Source organism: Nicotiana tabacum, chromosome 22 (assembly GCF_000715075.1).
Source record: "Nicotiana tabacum cultivar K326 chromosome 22, ASM71507v2, whole genome shotgun sequence".
Classification (NCBI taxonomy): domain Eukaryota; kingdom Viridiplantae; phylum Streptophyta; class Magnoliopsida; order Solanales; family Solanaceae; genus Nicotiana; species Nicotiana tabacum.
In genome coordinates this window covers 122,924,191-122,942,631 of record NC_134101.1, presented here as the reverse complement: position 1 = coordinate 122,942,631, position 18,441 = coordinate 122,924,191, and the positions used below count along the sequence as shown (strand labels likewise).

The 18,441-nt window shown below is 38.5% G+C and overlaps 1 protein-coding gene across 1 annotated transcript in view; it reads left to right on the top strand.

Annotated features, from left to right (window-relative positions):
* Positions 1–2,446: 2,446 nt before the first annotated feature.
* The window catches only part of LOC107830529 (uncharacterized), a 28,199-nt gene continuing 12,204 nt past the window's right edge, over positions 2,447–18,441 (top strand). The window contains exons 1-7 of the mRNA XM_075243952.1: positions 2,447–2,830; positions 3,925–4,038; positions 4,125–4,193; positions 4,306–4,325; positions 4,400–4,452; positions 4,599–4,629; positions 4,719–4,800. Of these exons, the coding sequence (XP_075100053.1) occupies positions 2,641–2,830; positions 3,925–4,038; positions 4,125–4,193; positions 4,306–4,325; positions 4,400–4,452; positions 4,599–4,629; positions 4,719–4,800 (559 nt within the window). The 5' untranslated portion in view covers positions 2,447–2,640. The remainder of the gene's footprint in view (positions 2,831–3,924; positions 4,039–4,124; positions 4,194–4,305; positions 4,326–4,399; positions 4,453–4,598; positions 4,630–4,718; positions 4,801–18,441) is intronic.

The window sequence follows — 18,441 nt, the reverse complement described above, 5'->3', positions numbered from 1 at the left end:
CTTGTTTGAAATAGCATAATCCTTATAATCTCCGAATAACCTTTTTCTTGGACTGATGTCAATTACCTTACGACAAATTCAACGTACAATACTACATGGTGCAACATCGTCGTAATGTAGTACTGCGGGACGTGACATCTCACTTCCGGACTCTCATTAATTTATTTATGGCGTATTTTCACGTACGAAAATATGGGGTGTAACATTATGGGTGTGCCCCGTGAGAATTGCGGCCTGGATCATTCCATGGCACCACTTAGTGACTCTTTCTTGCTGATATCTGTATTGTAATTATGTGATTAAGTTAATGAGCTGCAAATCATGCTAATTATCACATTAAGGCTTCACGCCAATACTGTTGAGACCCGAGAGGTCGTTTCTTGCTGTCATATCATTAGCTTCATTGATATTCTGTACTCAGTCCTGTTCATGCACATTATATCATGCCCCAGTCTCAATTATTGTTATTTGACACAACATATCATTGTTCGGGCTAGTATCATGACATTTTGAGCCCGTGTGTGTGAGACTGGAGAGTGATGACTGAGTTAGGCCGAGAGCCTGATATTGAGTGACAGTATGGGATCGGGCTGCACGCCGCAACGAGATATTGAACATGCCTTCGTTGGTTTGTTATAGCGCTTGGGCTAAGAGAAGCCCCTTCGGAGTTTTTACACCCCCAGTCACGCAGTTGATGATTTTGAGGGATGGATCTTCCTTGGACATGGATCTTGTCCGAAGTATTTATATTTGGAGATAGATCTTCTCCATAGGCTGGAATGACCTTCCTCGGTACTGGATGACTATTGTCAGTGTTGCGTATATATTCTGGGATGGATCTTCCCTGGGTCTTGTGAGCCATATACGGTGCCGAGTGGTTGTGAGGTCGTTATTGATATTATTTGGAGATGGATCTTTTCTATAGACTGGAATGGGCTTCCTTAGTACTGAGTGACTATTGTCAGAGATGTATATATTCCGGGATGGATCTTTCCTGGGCCGTACGAGCTATATATAGTACTGAGTGGGCGAGCATTTGAGATTGTGGGTACATGAGGCACTAAGCGTGGTACATTTCATACAATATGTGCATTGACATGTAGAGGTAGCAGAGTTACCCTCCTTTACCCTGTTCATACTTGCTTTGTTTTACTATTCGAGTTGCTTATTTAATTGAAAGCATGCTTACGTTTCTGTACATTATTTATGTTATCCTTGAGGAGGTTGAGTTCGTCACTACCTATCAGTCCAAAGGTTAGACTTGTTACTTACTGAGTTGGTGTACTCACGTTACCCCCAGGACCACGTGTGCAGATTCAGGTACTTTGAATCTAGTGGCGGATCGTTGATCGAGGTTGCTGACTCAGAAGATTATTGAGGTATCTGCACGACGTTCGCAGGCCTTGGCTCTCCACCTAACTTTCCAGTTGTGTTTCAGTTGTTCCCTTAGACATTATATTAGACTATGTATTTTTCTTAGACGCTCATGCACTCAGTGACACCCCGGTTTTGAGCAAGATTGTATCTATTCTCTGAATTTCTTATGTTTCAAATAGTTCTTTATCTGTTAAAAGCTTCCGTAAATATTTTCAAACTTATTATTATCGTATTGATTGTTGAGTTGAGGCTGACCTAGTTTCACGATAGGCGCCATCACGACGGGTCGGGTTTTGAGGGTCGTGACAATATTTAATGATTTAAATGATCAAATATATTTTGAACATTACAAAAATTTTATAGTTCGGAGCAAAAGTTTTTCATTCCAATTCATTTTTTTTTTCAATTCTACCCCCCCTCTCTCGATCGAGACGGTAATTCAAAACCTCTTATTATGCTTTACCATCTAAAATAAAATAAAAACATAATTTAAGAAAGAAATCATTCCCTGCAATATCAGAAATTATTTTATATTAGTACTCAAGATCATTTATTTTTTTCAAGAAATTTGGTGAATGACTTCAACTCTCTCAAATAAAAGATTTGACTATAATCATAAAGTAAAATATTTAATGTTAATGCTTTAAATGATCAAATATATTTTGGATATTAAAAAAGTTTTATAGTTCGAAACAAAATATTTTAATTTTCTTTTTTTACTATTATCCTCCCTTATTTTATATTGTTCCTTACTTTTTATTCCAGAAAAATTCAAGTAAAGAGTAAAGGTTTCGTCATTCCTATTTATTTTTTTTCGGTTCTAACTTTTCTCGATACTCTAATACAAAATCTCTTATTATTAAGTTTTGCCATCTAAAATATATGAACAAAAAAAATATTAAAGAAAGAGGCCATTCCCGCAATATTAGAAAATATTTTATGTTAATACTCAAAGTCATTTATTTTTTTCAAGAAATTTGGTGAATAACTTTAACTCTCTAAAATACTAAGTAGTAGCGTAGAATTACTATAATCTTAAAAAAGAAAAATCAACAAATTCAGTTTAGTAGAAGGTTGGCGAAGTCAACTACCACCACGCGTAAACTTCACTTGTTGTCCCTCAGACTCGGTCACTCTCAGCTCCACACATTGTGACACTCCGCTACTCCTCCTTCCCCCAACCTACAAAGGGCCAACAACCACCGTCCTGGGCTGTCGCCGCCGGTAACCATCTTTTTTGTTCCCCGGAAAACCAGCCAAACAATGTTAAGGGACGTGTCAGCTTGCAATACATACAATTACGGGGACGCCCTTTATTGGGATGCACGGTATTTACAAGAAGCGGGGTGCGGTTCCTTTGATTGGTACCAGCGTTACTCTGCTCTCCGCCCTTTTGTTCGAAATTATGTTCCTACATCCTCTAGGATCCTCATGGTTGGCTGTGGCAATGCTGGTAATACTTATATTTGAGCTTAAACTTTGCGTCTTTTTTGTGGATTTTTTTCGATTCTTGTTTTAATGTTTTATTATTTGAATTGCTTTGATTTGTACCCGGGTATGTGTTTCTTGAAGAAAATTTATCTTTATTTCGTTTTCCTTTTTCTGGGATTCTGTGGTTTCAGCTCAAGCTTTGCATTTTTTTTTTTTGGATCATTATTTTAATTTGACCCTAATGTAAAGATTTTTCTTTCTTGATGTGAGATTAGAATTGGCTTTAATCTTTTGATTAAGTTGTTTTGTTTCATACCCAGATATGTGATTCTTGAAGAAATTTATCTCAACTGTTTCTCTTTTTGGGATTCTCTATTTTGAGCTTAAGCTTTGCATTTGCTTTTTGGGATTCTCTATTTTGAGCTTAAGCTTTGCATTTGCTTTATTTTTGTAATTTTGATTTGCTGCTTTGTTTCGTACCTTGTTATGTGATTTTTGAAGAAATTCATCTCAATTTGACCCCCACGTCGATATTTCCTTGTTAACTGCGAGCTTAGGATTTGCATTTTCTTTCACTTCATCCTTTGGTTTGCTTTGATCTCTACCTGGTATGTGATGCTTGTAGGAATTCTTGAAGAAATGTATATCACTAGGCCCCTGCTTTTGAGATTCTCGTGCTTAATTAAGAATTAGAATTTTGCATCTTTTGTTGAGGGTTTTGCCTGATTAGTTTTGTTTTGTGTCTGGTCTTCTGATACTTCAACAAATTCTTGAAGAGGGTTGTTAATTGTAGTTTTTTATTTTGGATCGGAAGGAGCATTAATGAAAATGGAGGATCATGCCTTGTTCTAGCTTATTCGAGCTTAAATATTTCATTTTTTTATTTTATTGTTTTGCTATGTTTTCTACCTAGAATATGTGATGCTCGAATAAATTTATTTCAATTTGCTCCGAGCCAAAGCTCTCTATTGGGTGCCTAAGTGTTTTAGAAAGTGTAAAATCTTATAATAGTCATGTTTGAACAATGACAATCATGTTTTTTGGTATTGTGCATATGCTGTTCAATATTAAAAATTTAATGCATTTACTGAGATCAAAAGATCTTTTTTTGTTCAGTGATGTCGGAGGACATGGTTAAGGATGGTTATGAAGAAATAGTGAATGTTGATATATCAACAGTGGCTATTGACATGATGAGAAGGAAGTATGAGCACGTTCCGCAGTTGAAATGTATTTTAGCTGAAGAACTTCTCAATCTGATTTAGCAACCAATTTAGAATTCTGGTGTATAAAGTTTTCCTTATGAAACTGAACAGACATGCAAATGGATGTCAGAGATATGAGCGTCTTTCCAGATGAATCATTTGACGCTGTCATTGATAAGGGTAATTATATCTCCCTTTTTCATGTGCCATTTGTTAACTATTTTCTAGTCGCTGACTATCTTTTCTCTGCTTTCTGATCTTCTGTGCGATCATTTGGTCGTTACTGTAACAGGAACCCTTGACTCGTTAATGGTTAGTTCCATCTCACTCTTTCTCAGACCTCTTCAAATTTGTTAGATGTGGTAACTGATTCTACACTTTTTCAGTGTGGTACCAATGCTCCAATTTGTGCTGCACAAATGCTTGGAGAAGTGAGCAGGTTGGAAAGCTTATGGTGTTTTATTGTATTTCCTTGTAGTCGTTCGTTCTATTCACTTCCTTTCCTCCTCTGCTGCCTCAAAATACCTTAGGATTATCGTTCTTTTGACGAGTAAGAACTTACAGTTATTGTCTTTTCATGTGTAGGCTTCTCAAACATGGAGGTGTTTATATGTTGGTAACTAGAGGCCTAAATGGATTCCTAGTTGTAACTTTTATGGTATATTTTGAAACACCAAATAATTGTTCTTTACTTGCTTTGTGCAGATAACATATGGTGATCCTACAGCACGGATGCCTCATCTGAGTCGACCAGTATTTAACTGGAAAATTGAGTTATACATCATACGTAAGTTTCGTTGCAAGTCATGCAAAACATGCTCGGTCTATTATGCTAGATTATTAGACTGCTATTTGATCATTGAAATATCCTTGACAAATCAAACTATTTGGTTTACTTGTGGCATCCTTTGCAAGAGATTTTTGAAATTTATCTTTAGGCTATGTTAAAGCCAATAGGAAGGCTTATTTGTGAATTTATACATGCATGCTAGTTTTAAAATTTTAAACTTGAACATATAGGCATGTATAAGGTGGGGGTGGGATTTGGGAAGATCCAAATAGTTTAGCTTAAATTTAAGCTAAATAGTTTAATTTTTTTCTTTTTGTTTGAGGTGGAGGGGTGGGGGTGGGGATGGGGTTTAGAGAGTCTAATACTGCAAATTAAAAGTTATTGTAAATATATGTGAGATTAAAAAATAATGGAATTTATATTTGAGAAAAGAAATAAGGGAGTAAAGAATGTTTTTTGGTTAAATTACTTGAAAAGAACAAATTTGCTTTTTTTTTTTTTTTGTTGACAATTGATAGCTTTTTTGTTGATAAAGTAGCTTAGGAATAGCTTTAAAATACAATTTAAGTGTATTATGTGTTATGTTGTTAAGTCTTGTACTGCTCTGTACCACCTTGGTACTTACTTTATCAATAAAATCTGACCTTATTAAAAAAAACAATTTTTTTATAAGTATTACTTTAAAATAACTTGTACTCCCTCCGTTCCAATTTATATGAACCTGTTTGACTTGACACCACGGAGTTTAAGAAAAAGATGAAGACTTTTGGAATTTATGGTCCTAAACAAATCAAAAAAAGGCCCAAAGTATTTTTGTGTTTATAAAAGCTTTTCATTAAGGGTAGAATTGTAAGTTTAAGCTAAATTGTTTCCAAATTTAGAAAGGGGTCTTTCTTTTTGGAACAGACCAAAAAAGAAATAGGTTCACATAAACTGGAACGAAGGGAGTACAATTTTCTTCTAACTAGTTACTACTTACTGTAGCATACTTAAATAATTGTTATAAACATCACAAAATTGTTATTAAGGCGTGTAATAGCAGCCATACCCACTAAGAAACTTCTAGGTCTGCCCTTAAGATAAAATCATGTCTTATATCCCTTATCTATAAAAATAAAAAATAAAAAATCATGTCCTACCCCTAAAAAATGTGATCAGCTACACTCTGACTACAAAAATAAAAAACAAAAGATCACGCCGTACCTCTAAAACGTGTGAGCTGGACTAAAAACTACTATACAGATGCTATGACATGGTTTAAAGATTACTTTTTGCTTTCCTGTTTCTTTTTTGATAAGCTAAATTCTATTCATCAGGTACCAAGGCGGTACAAAAAGGTTACAAAGAGCATAGCAAAAACAGTAATCATCCATACAGCCCTCCTAACAAATCCAGAAAATACATAAACTGAGACAGATTCACTAACAAGCTACCCTTACACCAATAATACAGATTATGAATACATTTATTCTTAATTCTAGAGATGTGGTTCCTGTGTTCTTCAAAACAAGCCTTGTTCTGTTTCCAGCCATAAGGTCCTTAAGATGTACAAAGGAATAGTCCTTTTTTTTTTGATAAGTAAAGGCTTTTATTAAAAAGGTACCAAGATGGTACAGAAATCAGTACAAACTTTGAATCTACAACAGATTCCCCATCCTGCTACATGTTCCCCCCTAAGAAATACAAAAAATCCAAATAATGATCCATCGTATCTAGAGTTTTACTAAAGCACCAGAAAAATAAGTTCTTAATACAGTTGTTTTTAACTGTAGCAATCTGTACCCTCTTCGCTTCAAAGCATTGTTTCTTTCCAGCCAGATAGTCCACAAAATACAAATGGGAATAGTCCTCCATGTCCGTTTCAAGTTTCTCTTCATTTTCTGAGCTTGCCATATTTCCAATAAATCAGTAATCTTTTGTGGTATGACCATAGCTACTCATATAATAGTAAGAAAGAGCTCCCAGCATTGTCTTGAGAATCTGCAATGAAGGAATAAGTGCTCAACAGTTTCCTGTTAGCTTTGCAGAAGTAGCATCTACTACACAAGGAATAGCCTCTCATTTACAATTTATTTTGAGTGAGATCTCTAGCTGCCAACCAACCAAAACAAGCTGCTTTCATAGGCGACTTGGTTTTCCAAATCATGTTCCAAGGCCAATTAGGGTCCTTCTGACTGTTCTGTTGTAGTAACATTTTGTAACTACTATTAACTGAAAATTGTTTATCCCTGCTATTGATCCACCTTGCTATGGTCAATTGAGACTGATTCTAACTGCTGAAGTGACAGTAGTCTTCTACCTCCCAGTCATTCAAATTTCTCCCGAGTACAATCTGCCATCCTGAGTCTGAGAAAAAATCAGCAATAGTGCCAGCCTTGTTAAAAGAGTAACTGAACATAATAAGAGTCTACTCTTCAACTGCCTGTGGAGATACATGTTAAATGGTGATGCAGTTTGGAAGAAGTTGATCAATGCTATTTATGGTAATAATGGAGGGTGGAGACCTCCCTCTTGCATTCAGGGGCATATGGAAGAGTATCAGTAATTTATGGGAAGAATTTTTAACAATATTCTAAACTACAAGTTGGAAGTGGACAGAGAATCAAGTTCTGGAGTCTGGACTGACTTATGGATAGGGAGGAATGCTTGAGATCTAAAAGTCCCTATTATGTTCAGTTACTCTGTTAACAAGGCTGGAACTATACGGACTACAAAAAACTTGTACAATTTTAAGGGAGTTAAGATTGCATGTAGGCCAGTAGTTCACATCCGAACGCTGGTGTTCGATATTTGCATATTGCCTTGGGCGTGGGTGAATCTCCATTTGGTTCTTCTGGTCACCCTCATTCTTCATAGCTATAAATCTTCTCAGCTCATATCATTCAAGAAAGAAAAAGGGAGATTAATTCTTTTCCTTATAGATCCCCTCTTGTAGATGGAATTCAAGCACATTAACATGTAGAATCTGTAAAGTGTGTTGAGCTGCAAAAGATTGATTTAAGTGGGTTATAATAGTTCAGAAAGGACCTTTAAGACACAAATCTGGCTTGTATTGGGTAGATAAATGTCACAAACAAAACTGGGGGCCGTGAAAGGCACTTAGTGGGTTTAGTTCCCTCCAAGCGAACAAACTCATCTTTAGCTAAATTCAGGACATCCATCAACCAGTCTAACTCATTCACATTATATAAACTATCATGCACATGCAATTGTTAGTCTTTAATTAAAACATAACAAACCATCGTCAAGCTATTACAAGTCTCTAAACATAACTACAATCCTCGATCTTGTCAAGGAGTGCATATAGCACCTCTAGAATATCTGAAACGGATTAAACTGTTCTAAACAACTGAAGGGAAGGAATGGACTCACAGCTTCCACAAAATAAATATTTGGGGCTTACTAAAGTTACTAGTCAGCTGCTACTGAATTTGAAACATGAGCAGTAAGGAATGAATCCACCGACTCAACAAGTGATAACCATATCCATAATTTTTATTGACAAGCTACAAGTTCCAAACAGTGTCGGATCTAAGATTTTGGGTTCGTGGGTGCTTAAGGTTTTTTGACGTAAAGTTACTAAACATTATATAAGTACACAACTATATGAACACGACGGCGAAAAAAGTTAACATGAAAACTCATATTTTAATATTATGGACACTGTGAATCTGTTATGAGAATGCAATTAGCCCCTGTTAGCGGAAACGTAAAAGAAAGAACACAAGATTTAACGTGGTTCGGATCAAAATAATCCTACGTCCACCAGAGAACAGTTGCCTTTTTAATATTAACAAAGGAAGGGGAGAGTTCCCAATTACACTTAAGAGAATTTCTCTCTTAACTCTCTACTCACTACAATGTGTTGTATTATTTTTGGGATGGTTTCTACAAATGAAGGAGTGCATCTATTTATAGAGGTAAAGACCTCCTCTTGATGTCATTGGTGACATCAAACTACCTCCTCTTGATGTCATAGGTGACATCAAAGGAGGAAGCTTCCTCCTAGCATCCACACCAACTCTTTCCACCAACTCTTCCAATTGGCATGCCATTGTTGACTAAACATAAACCAACACCTTCAATCTCCACCTTGGTTTGCGTTTCGAGCGTGCGTGTGAACAACTCTGGCCAAAACTTCTAAGCTTACTGGGCAACCCCGTTGTAAGAAACAAGAAGAATCAAACCATTGTTGAACATACCACCTCCACCTAACAACTGTTCTCTTCGGAGTTGCATCAGTTGATGCACACCCCCGCCAAGTCCTTGCAGTGTGCAAACTTAGCGAGTGGGACTATCTTGGTCAACATATCTGCAGCATTATCGTCTGTGATAACCTTCACGACCTTGATAGTTCCCTCTTCAACAACATCTCGAATAAAATGAAATCTGACATCAATGTGTTTAGTGCGCTCATGGAATCTCTAATTTTTCATTAGATGAATAGCACTCTGACTATCACATTTAAGAGTTGATTCCAGCTGAACCAAACTCAATTCCGCTACTAAACCTTTCAACCAGATAGCTTCCTTCACCGCCTCCGCTACTGCCATGTATTCTGCTTCTGTCATAGACAAAGCGGCAATCGACTGCAGAGTCGACTTCCAACTAACGGCACTGCCAACGAGGGTAAAGATGTATCCAGTTGTGGACCTTCTTCTGTCAAGATCTCCTGCATAGTCAGAATCTACATAACCGAGAATTGAAATACCTCCACCACTTTTTCGAAAGGTCAGACCAACACTAGAAGCTCCTTTGAGATATCTCAATATCCACTTGACAGCTTCCCAATGCCTCTTTCCTGGGCTGAACATGTATCTACTTACCACACTTACAGATTGAGCAATATCTGGACGTCTGCATACCATAGCATACATAATGCTACCAACTGCACTGACATAAGGAATCTTTGACATATGCTCCACCTCATCCTCGGACTGAGGCATTTGTAACTCTGAAAGTTTAAAATGAGGAGCTAATGGTGTACTTACAGGCTTGCACATATGCATATTGAATCTCTTGAGAACCCTTTCAATATACCTCTTCTGAGAAAGATGTACAACACCGTCTTCTCTTGAAATCTCCATACCAAGGATTTTCTTTGCAGCTCCTAAATCCTTCATGTCAAATTCCTTACTCAACAGTTTCTTCAAAGCGTTTATCTCTGTAATGTTGTTAGCAGCAATAAGCATATCATCAACATACAACAGTAAATAAATCATTGAGTTACCAGACATCTTCTTGTGATACACACAGCTATCAAATGCACTTCTTGAGAATTCATGTGTAGTCATGAATGCATCAAACCTCTTGTACCACTGTCTAGGTGATTGCTTCAAACCATACAAAGACTTCTTTAGTTGGCATACGTGATCTTCTTTTCCCTCAGCTAGGAAACCTTCAGGCTGATCCATATAGATTGTCTCTTCTAGATCACCGTGTAAGAAAGCAGTTTTGACATCAAGCTGTTGAAGCTCCAAGTCAAATTGGGCAACCAATGCAAGTAGCACGCGAATTGAGCTATGCTTCACGACTGGAGAGAAAATCTCATTGTAGTCAATTCCCTCCTTTTGACTGAATCCTTTTGCAACCAATCTCGCCTTGAACCTAGCATCTTCCACTTCAGGAATTTCCTCTCTCTTTCGGTAGACCCACTTGCATCCAACTGTACTCTTCCCCTTTTGTCTTTTCACTAAGACCCATGTCTGATTCTTGTGAAGAGACTCCATCTCTTCAGTCATGGCTAACCGCCATTGTACAACATCCTTGCAAGAAGTTGCTTCAATATACAAGGAGGGCTCCAGATCCTTAATCTCTTCTTGTGCAGCTACGAACGCATATGCAATCAAGTTTGCTTGATCTATAAGGCGTTCCGGTTCTCGTGTTTGCCTCTTCTCCCTCCCCTTTGCAATTGTGTATGGTTCATTGACAGCAAGTTCTTCAAGGTCTACATCTTCTGACTCATCTTTAACCTGAGTCTCTTGATCCTTTTCCTTGGCAAGCTCCACCGGAAGCTCCACCTGCTCGTCGTTCTTGTTTCCTGAAAACTCCACGGAAACTTTATGGGGATCAAGTATAGAGGATTCATCAAAGGTGACATCTCTACTAACTATAAATTTGAGTAAAGACAAACACCAAAGTTTGTACCCTTTTACTCCATCCACATACCCTACGAATATGGCCTTCTTAGCCCTTGGTTCAAGCTTTCCTTCATTAACATGATAATAAGTTGGACACCCAAATACTCGTAAGTATGAATAGTTAGAGGGTTCACCTGACCATACCTCATTCGGAGTCTTAAAGTCAATTGCCGATGCTGGAGATCGATTGACAATATGAGCAGCAGTGTGAACTACTTCAGCCCAAAATACTTTGGACATTTTGGCTTGTAGGAGCATACAACGAGCCTTTTCAAGAAGAGTTCTATTCATTCTCTCGGCAACTCCATTCTGCTGTGGGGTATGCCTGACAGTCCTATGTCTTGAGATCCCATGAACCTTGCAGAATTCATCAAACTTTTCATTGCAAAACTCCAAGCCATTGTCTGTGCGAAGATACTTGATTTTGCGCTCCATTTGATTTTCAACCAAAATCTTTCACTCTTTAAATGCTTCAAAAATATCACTTTTTGCCTTCAAAAAATGCACCCAAACTTTTCGTGAGAAATCATCAATAAAAGTGAGAAAATAGCTCTTTTTGCCCTTCGATGGAAGTTTAGAGGGACCCCATAAATCTGAATGGATGTAGTCTAGCACTCCTCTTGTCTTGTGTTTGCCAGTGCTGAAGCTGACCTTCTTTTGCTTCCCTAGAACGCAGTGCTCACAGAAGTCAAGTGTGTTGATCTTCTCACCTTCCAAAAGGTTACGATTGCTCAACATCTCCGGTCCACGTGCGCTCATATGACCCAGTCTCATGTGCCATAGTCTTGCCTTGTCATCATTAGATAACTGCACTATAGATGCATTTGCAGAGCCAACAATGGTGCTTCCGGCCAATGTGTAAAGGCCGTTCTCCAGCTTGCCTTTCAGCATGACTAAAGAACCTTTAGTCACCTTTATAGTTCCTGCTTCGCTCATGTACCTGTAGCCTTGTTCATCCAGAGTACTCAGGGAGATCAAATTCTTCTTCAGATCAGGAACATGACGGACTTGTGTAATAGTCCTCACGACTCCATCATGGCAGCGAACCCGAACTGAGCCAATGCCAACTATTGCACAAGTTGCATTATTGCCCATTACTACGGTTCCTCCACTTTTCTCATAGCCGCTAAACCAGTCTTTTCGGAACGTCATATGCAGAGTGCAAGCAGAGTCTAACACCCATTTGTTTCCATAACTACTATTATTATTACACGATGTTGTTAGTACATAATCATTATCAAAATCATGTACCTGTTCAATTGTGGATGCACTCGCCTTTTCCTTGGACTTTGACATTGGGCAGTCTCGTTCAAAGTGCCCCTTCTTGCCACAACCCCAACACTCTGTATTCTTCTTGTTCACATGAGACTTTGATCTGTGCTTTGATTTGCTCTTTCCCTGTTGGCTAGTCCGGCCTCTCACAAAGAGCCCACTTGCCTGGTCATCTCTATCTCCTTCAATGTGCCTCCGCACATCACTAGAGTTAAGTGCCTGCCGTACTTGCTCAAGCTTGATAGGCTCCTTGCTATACATCATTGAATTCTCAATATCACGATATCCTGAAGTCAATGAAATTAGCAAAGCACATGTAAGCGTCTCCTCCTCCTTTTTAATTCCTGCAATCTGTAAGTCCATGACAAGTTTATTGAACGCATCTAAATGATCTTGTAACGAAGTACCTGACCCCATCTTAAATGTGTGAAGACGCCGTTGTAACAACATCCTTGTTGTCACTGATCGGTCTTGGTATAGCCCTTCTAGCTTTTCCCATAACTGTTTGGCCGTCTCTTCGGTACCCGTACTCACTTCACAAAGCACGTTAGGTGCAAGGGATAGTTGGATTGCACTCAATGCATCCCCTTCAATCTTTTCCTTGTCGGGAGTTGATATATCCTTAGGATACTTTCCGTCAATAGCATGGATTGAACCTTCCCTCCGCAGTAACGCCATCATCTGGATCTTCCAGATATTGAAGTTGTTGCGTCCACTGAATCTATCAATTTCAAACTTCATGGAACTCATCTTTGCTTGTTCTTCCTCCTTGGATCGTTAAAGAATCCTGTTGCTCTGATACCAATTGTTAGCGGAAACGTAAAAAATAGAACACAAGATTTAACGTGGTTCAGATCAAAATAATCCTACGTCCACCAGAGAACAGTTGCCTTTTTAATATTAACAAAGGAAGGGGAGAGTTCCCAATTACACTTAAGAGATTTTCTCTCTCAACTCTCTACTCACTACAATGTGTTGTATTATTTTTTGGGATGGTTTCTACAAATGAAGGAGTGCATCTATTTATAGAGGTAAAGACCTCCTCTTGATGTCATTGGTGACATCAAACTACCTCCTCTTGATGGCATGGGTGACATCAAAGGAGGAAGCTTCCTCCTAGCATCCACACCAACTCTTTCCACCAACTCTTCCAATTGGCATGCCATTGTTGACTAAATATAAACCAACACCTTCAGCCCCGATACAAAAGGATTGATGGGTTTTACCTTTCTGGAGAAACTGTTCATCTTTAAATTGGGTTGAATTTTGGGATCTTTCTTTAAAAATATTTTTTTGGTTATAGAGAATTAGGCAAAGATTAAAAATAGAAGGCAAAAAACAAAGGTCAGCTAAAAGAAAGTTAAAAAAAAAATGTAGTATTGGGTTAAGAAAGTGTGCTTGAAAAATTAAAAAGAAGACCTAAATTGAGGGAATTTTATTTTTTTAAAACAATAAGAAGAAAGAAAGTAGCCCTGAATAGAAAAAAGAAATAGTTTGCCACTTTGCCTGGTTAAAAAAGGAAATAGTTCGAAACTCTCGCCCCTCGCCAGCATTAAACTTCCAGCACCCTTCCTTAGCCAAAGCACCCATCGACATTCCTGTTTCCGGGGTGCTTTCCGGCCTTTTACATCCGTTTCGTTAAGTTTCCTATGGAATTATACCTACTCTAAGTTAAGGTTAATGGTATACATGTACATCCGCCCCTGGTTCCAAAGCATGCAATCCGTCAAATTTAAGTATAAGGACACGTAGTACTACAATTATATCTTTCTGAAAAGATATTTCAGTCAAAAGGATAAGTTAAGCTCATGTCTCAAAAACTGTTAACTGAAACTATTCTTTTCTCTCTATCTATCTCAAACCGGTATTATAGTTTCTCTTGTGACTAAGGGGCTATAGTTCTATCTAGGCTACCCCACCCCTTTAGTGAGGGTAGAAACTCTCGTACTGTTATCGTATACGTCACAATTCCCCTCCAAAAAGCTGTGTCAATAAGGTACTGTTTTTCTATGCATGGCGGCGCCATCTCTATATCTCCTTGGCTTCCTCCCAAAACCTCTCTCATATCGTTGTTATCATACTTGTTGTTTATACAAAGTATCACTTGTTTCATGCATACGTGTATGCATCACGAGTCAAAACACGCTTTTAAACTTCTTCTTTTTTTTTGATAAGATTACACCAGAATCAGACATAACATATAATAGAATACTTCCAGTTACAAGTTGCTTAGCACATCCAAAAACTCCATATATTGGTCTAGACTATCAACTAAACATTTCTTACAACAAAAAAATTAAATAATGAAGATAAGTATCTTTTATTCTAGCAATGTGATTCTTCTTGTCCTCAAAGCAAACATTGTTCCTTTCTTCCCAGATGGTCCATAAAAAGCATAGAGGGATGGTCCATCATAGTTGTTTCTGATTCCTTGATACCTTCTGCCCTTGCCAGCTGACCAGCAAAGATCTTATGTCTGGAGGCATAGTTGTCACGACCCGGACGTCCCACCAAGGGGAGTCGTGATGGAGCCTACTCGTGAAAGCTAGGCAAGCCGAGTGTTATAGATCTTATTACCCTTTTTCCTTAACCTTTTAACAATTTCAAATTAACATGCGATCAACAGCGGAATAATAATAATAATAAAAGAAATGTGGAAGACGAAATCTGATAACTTAGCCAAATACTAGTGCGAAAAAATACAAAATACATCTCTACCCAGAATTGGTGTCACAATATCACGGACCATCTACGAATACTACAAACAGTGGTCTGGAAAGAAAAAGACAAGTCTGTCTCTGAAGTAAATGAAAATAGAATATAAAGGATAGAAGGGTCCTCCCTCAGGTCTCCGCTGGACTGAAGGCAGCAACCTCGCTAAGGTCCAAAAGCTCCGGTACTGAGATCTGCACACAGTGCAAAGTGTAGTATCAGCACAACCGACCTCATGTGCTGGTAAGTGTCGAGCCTAACCTCGGCGAAGTAGTGACGAGGCTAGGGCAAGACTACCAAATAAACCTGTGCAGTTAAAGCATATACGGCAAATAATAATAACGGGGTCTAGCAGTTAAAGATGGGAAAGGGAAACATGCTGCGGGGAATATCAAGTACCAATAGAATCTCAGGAGAAAAACATAAAGAACATCTTAAATTTCGCATCAGTAAGAATAAGGAAATCAGTAACGAATCAATATCCACTTTTATTCTTTATTGTTGCGGCGCGTAACCCGATCCAAATCATATAATACTGTTGCGGCGTGCAACCCGATCCAAATCATATATCACTATTGCGGCGTGCAACCCGACCCCACCTGTCCTCCCTTATTACTCCTTGTTGCGGCGTGCAACCCGATCCCATATAATATTGTTGCGGCGTGCAACCCGATTCCAATATACAAATCAACACCAATCACAAAAGAATCCCGGCAAGGGAACAATAATGAAACAACAATATCCCGGCAAGGGAACAATAATAAAATAACAATATCCCGGCAAGGGAAACAATATCATGACAATAACATCCCGGCAAGGGAACCAACTACAACCAATCCAGTTTCAACAGTTAATTCACAAAATAAACCTCAACCTGAGCCAATACTTGACCATTTCCAATTACTAAGAACTCATCATAATTCTTGTACCATGGTTGCTAACCATCAAGTTAAGCATGATCAATACGTAATAAAATCACAACAAATCCGAATATAAGACTCACGGGCATGCTTGACACCAACGTATAGATACTCGTTACCTCACCTATACGTCGTACTCGACTCCAACACATAGCAAATAAGACACAACACCTATTCCCTCAAGCTAAAGTTAGGCCAAACACTTACCTCGAACTTCCACGGCCAACTCAAGCCTCAAACACCGCTTTTCCTTTAGAATTCGACTCCAATTTACTTGTATCTAGCCCAAATTAATTTAACAACATCAATAAATGCTAAAGAATTCATACACAATGCTTAATTATAGGTTTTCTATCATTTTCCCCAAAAAGTCAAAATTCGACCCCGGGCCCGCTTGATCAAAACTCGAGGTTCGGACCAAAAACCGATCACCCATTCACCCACGAGCCCGAATATGCAATTAGTTTCAAAATCTGACCCCAAAACGAGGTCTAAATTTCAATTATTCAAAAAGCCTTAATTCTACCCAAAACCCCTAATTCTACCATGGAAGAACAATATTTAGGCCTAGAAATCTAATGGGTGTTGATGAAAAATGAAGGAGATGAGTTTAAGAACACATACCTATGATTTGGTGTTGGAACTTTTCTTCAAAAATCGCCTGAGGTTTGATTTTAGGGAAGGAGATATACGGGCCCGACACATCTACGGGCCCGACAAGACCTGTACCGGGCTCCGAAACTAAAATACGGGCCCGACACATCTAATTCAAACACATTTAAATTTCCAAAAATTCTTAAAATTTCAGTTAAACAATTTTCTTCAAAAATTCATTTCTCGGGCTTGGGACCTCGGAATTCAATTTCGGACATAAGCCCAAGTCCCATATTTTTTTACGGACCCTCCGGGACCGTCAAATCACGGGTCCGGGTCCGTTTACCCAAAATGTTGACTGAAGTCAACTTAAATTTTAAAGGCCAAATTAGCATTTTTATCAAATTTTCACTTAAAAGCGTTTCGGATATACGCCCGGACCGCGCACGCAAATTGAGGTGAGATAAACGGAGGCTTTTAAGGCCTCGGAATACAGAATTAACTTGTAAATCAAGTGATGACCTTTTGGGTCATCACAATAGTCCACGAAACACCACACAGATTCAGAAAAAGCTCCCAGGACTGTTTAGCAATTTTACAATGGATAGATAGATGATTAACAATTTCCAACCTTTCTTCACATAAGTAGCATCTGTTACTTAGGTAGAATCACCTTTTTTTGTGAATTATCTTGAGTTAAATTGGCTTCTCTGATAGCAACCCACCCAAAACAAGGCACTTTAGTAGGTGCTTTGGTTCTCCATAACATTTTCCATGGCCAATTAGATTCATATTGATCATTTTGTTCCTGGAGAAGATTATAACAGCTTTTGACAGAATATCGCAGATCATTGCTTGCTGTCCAAACCATAAGATCCTCCTTGTCTTCCTCCACCACTGTTGGGCCTAGTAACTGGAGTAATTGCCCCACTTCTTCCATCTCCCAGTCTTTTCGGAACGTCATATGCAGAGTGCAAGCAGAGTCTAACACCCATTTGTTTCCATAACTACTATTATTATTACACGATGTTGTTAGTACATAATCATTATCAAAATCATGTACCTGTTCAATTGTGGATGAACTCGCCTTTTCCTTGGACTTTGACATTGGGCAGTCTCGTTCAAAGTGCCCCTTCTTGCCACAACCCCAACACTCTGTATTCTTTTTGTTCACATGAGACTTTGATCTGTGCTTTGATTTGCTCTTTCCCTGTTGGCTAGTCCGGCCTCTCACAAAGAGCCCACTTGCCTGGTCATCTCTATCTCCTTCAATGTGCCTCCGCACATCACTAGAGTTAAGTGTCTGCCGCACTTGCTCAAGCTTGATAGGCTCCTTGCTATACATCATTGAATTCTCAATATCACGATATCCTGAAGTCAATGAAAATAGCAAAGCACATGCAAGCGTCTCCTCCTCCTTTTTAATTCCTGCAATCTGTAAGTCCATGACAAGTTTATTGAACGCATCTAAATGATCTTGTAACGAAGTACCTGACCCCATCTTAAATGTGTGAAGACGCCGTTGTAACATCCTTGTTGTCACTGATCGGTCTTGGTATAGCCCTTCTAGCTTTTCCCATAACTGTTTGGCCGTCTCTTCGGTACCCGTACTCACTTCACAAAGCACGTTAGGTGCAAGGGATAGTTGGATTGCACTCAATGCATCCCCTTCAATCTTTTCCTTGTCGGGAGTTGATATATCCTTAGGATACTTTCCGTCAATAGCATGGATTGAACCTTCCCTCCGCAGTAACGCCATCATCTGGATCTTCCAGATATTGAAGTTGTTGCGTCCACTGAATCTATCAATTTCAAACTTCATGGAACTCATCTTTGCTTGTTCTTCCTCCTTGGATCGTTAAAGAATCCTGTTGCTCTGATACCAATTGTTAGCGGAAACGTAAAAAATAGAACACAAGATTTAACGTGGTTCGGATCAAAATAATCCTACGTCCACCAGAGAACAGTTGCCTTTTTAATATTAACAAAGGAAGGGGAGA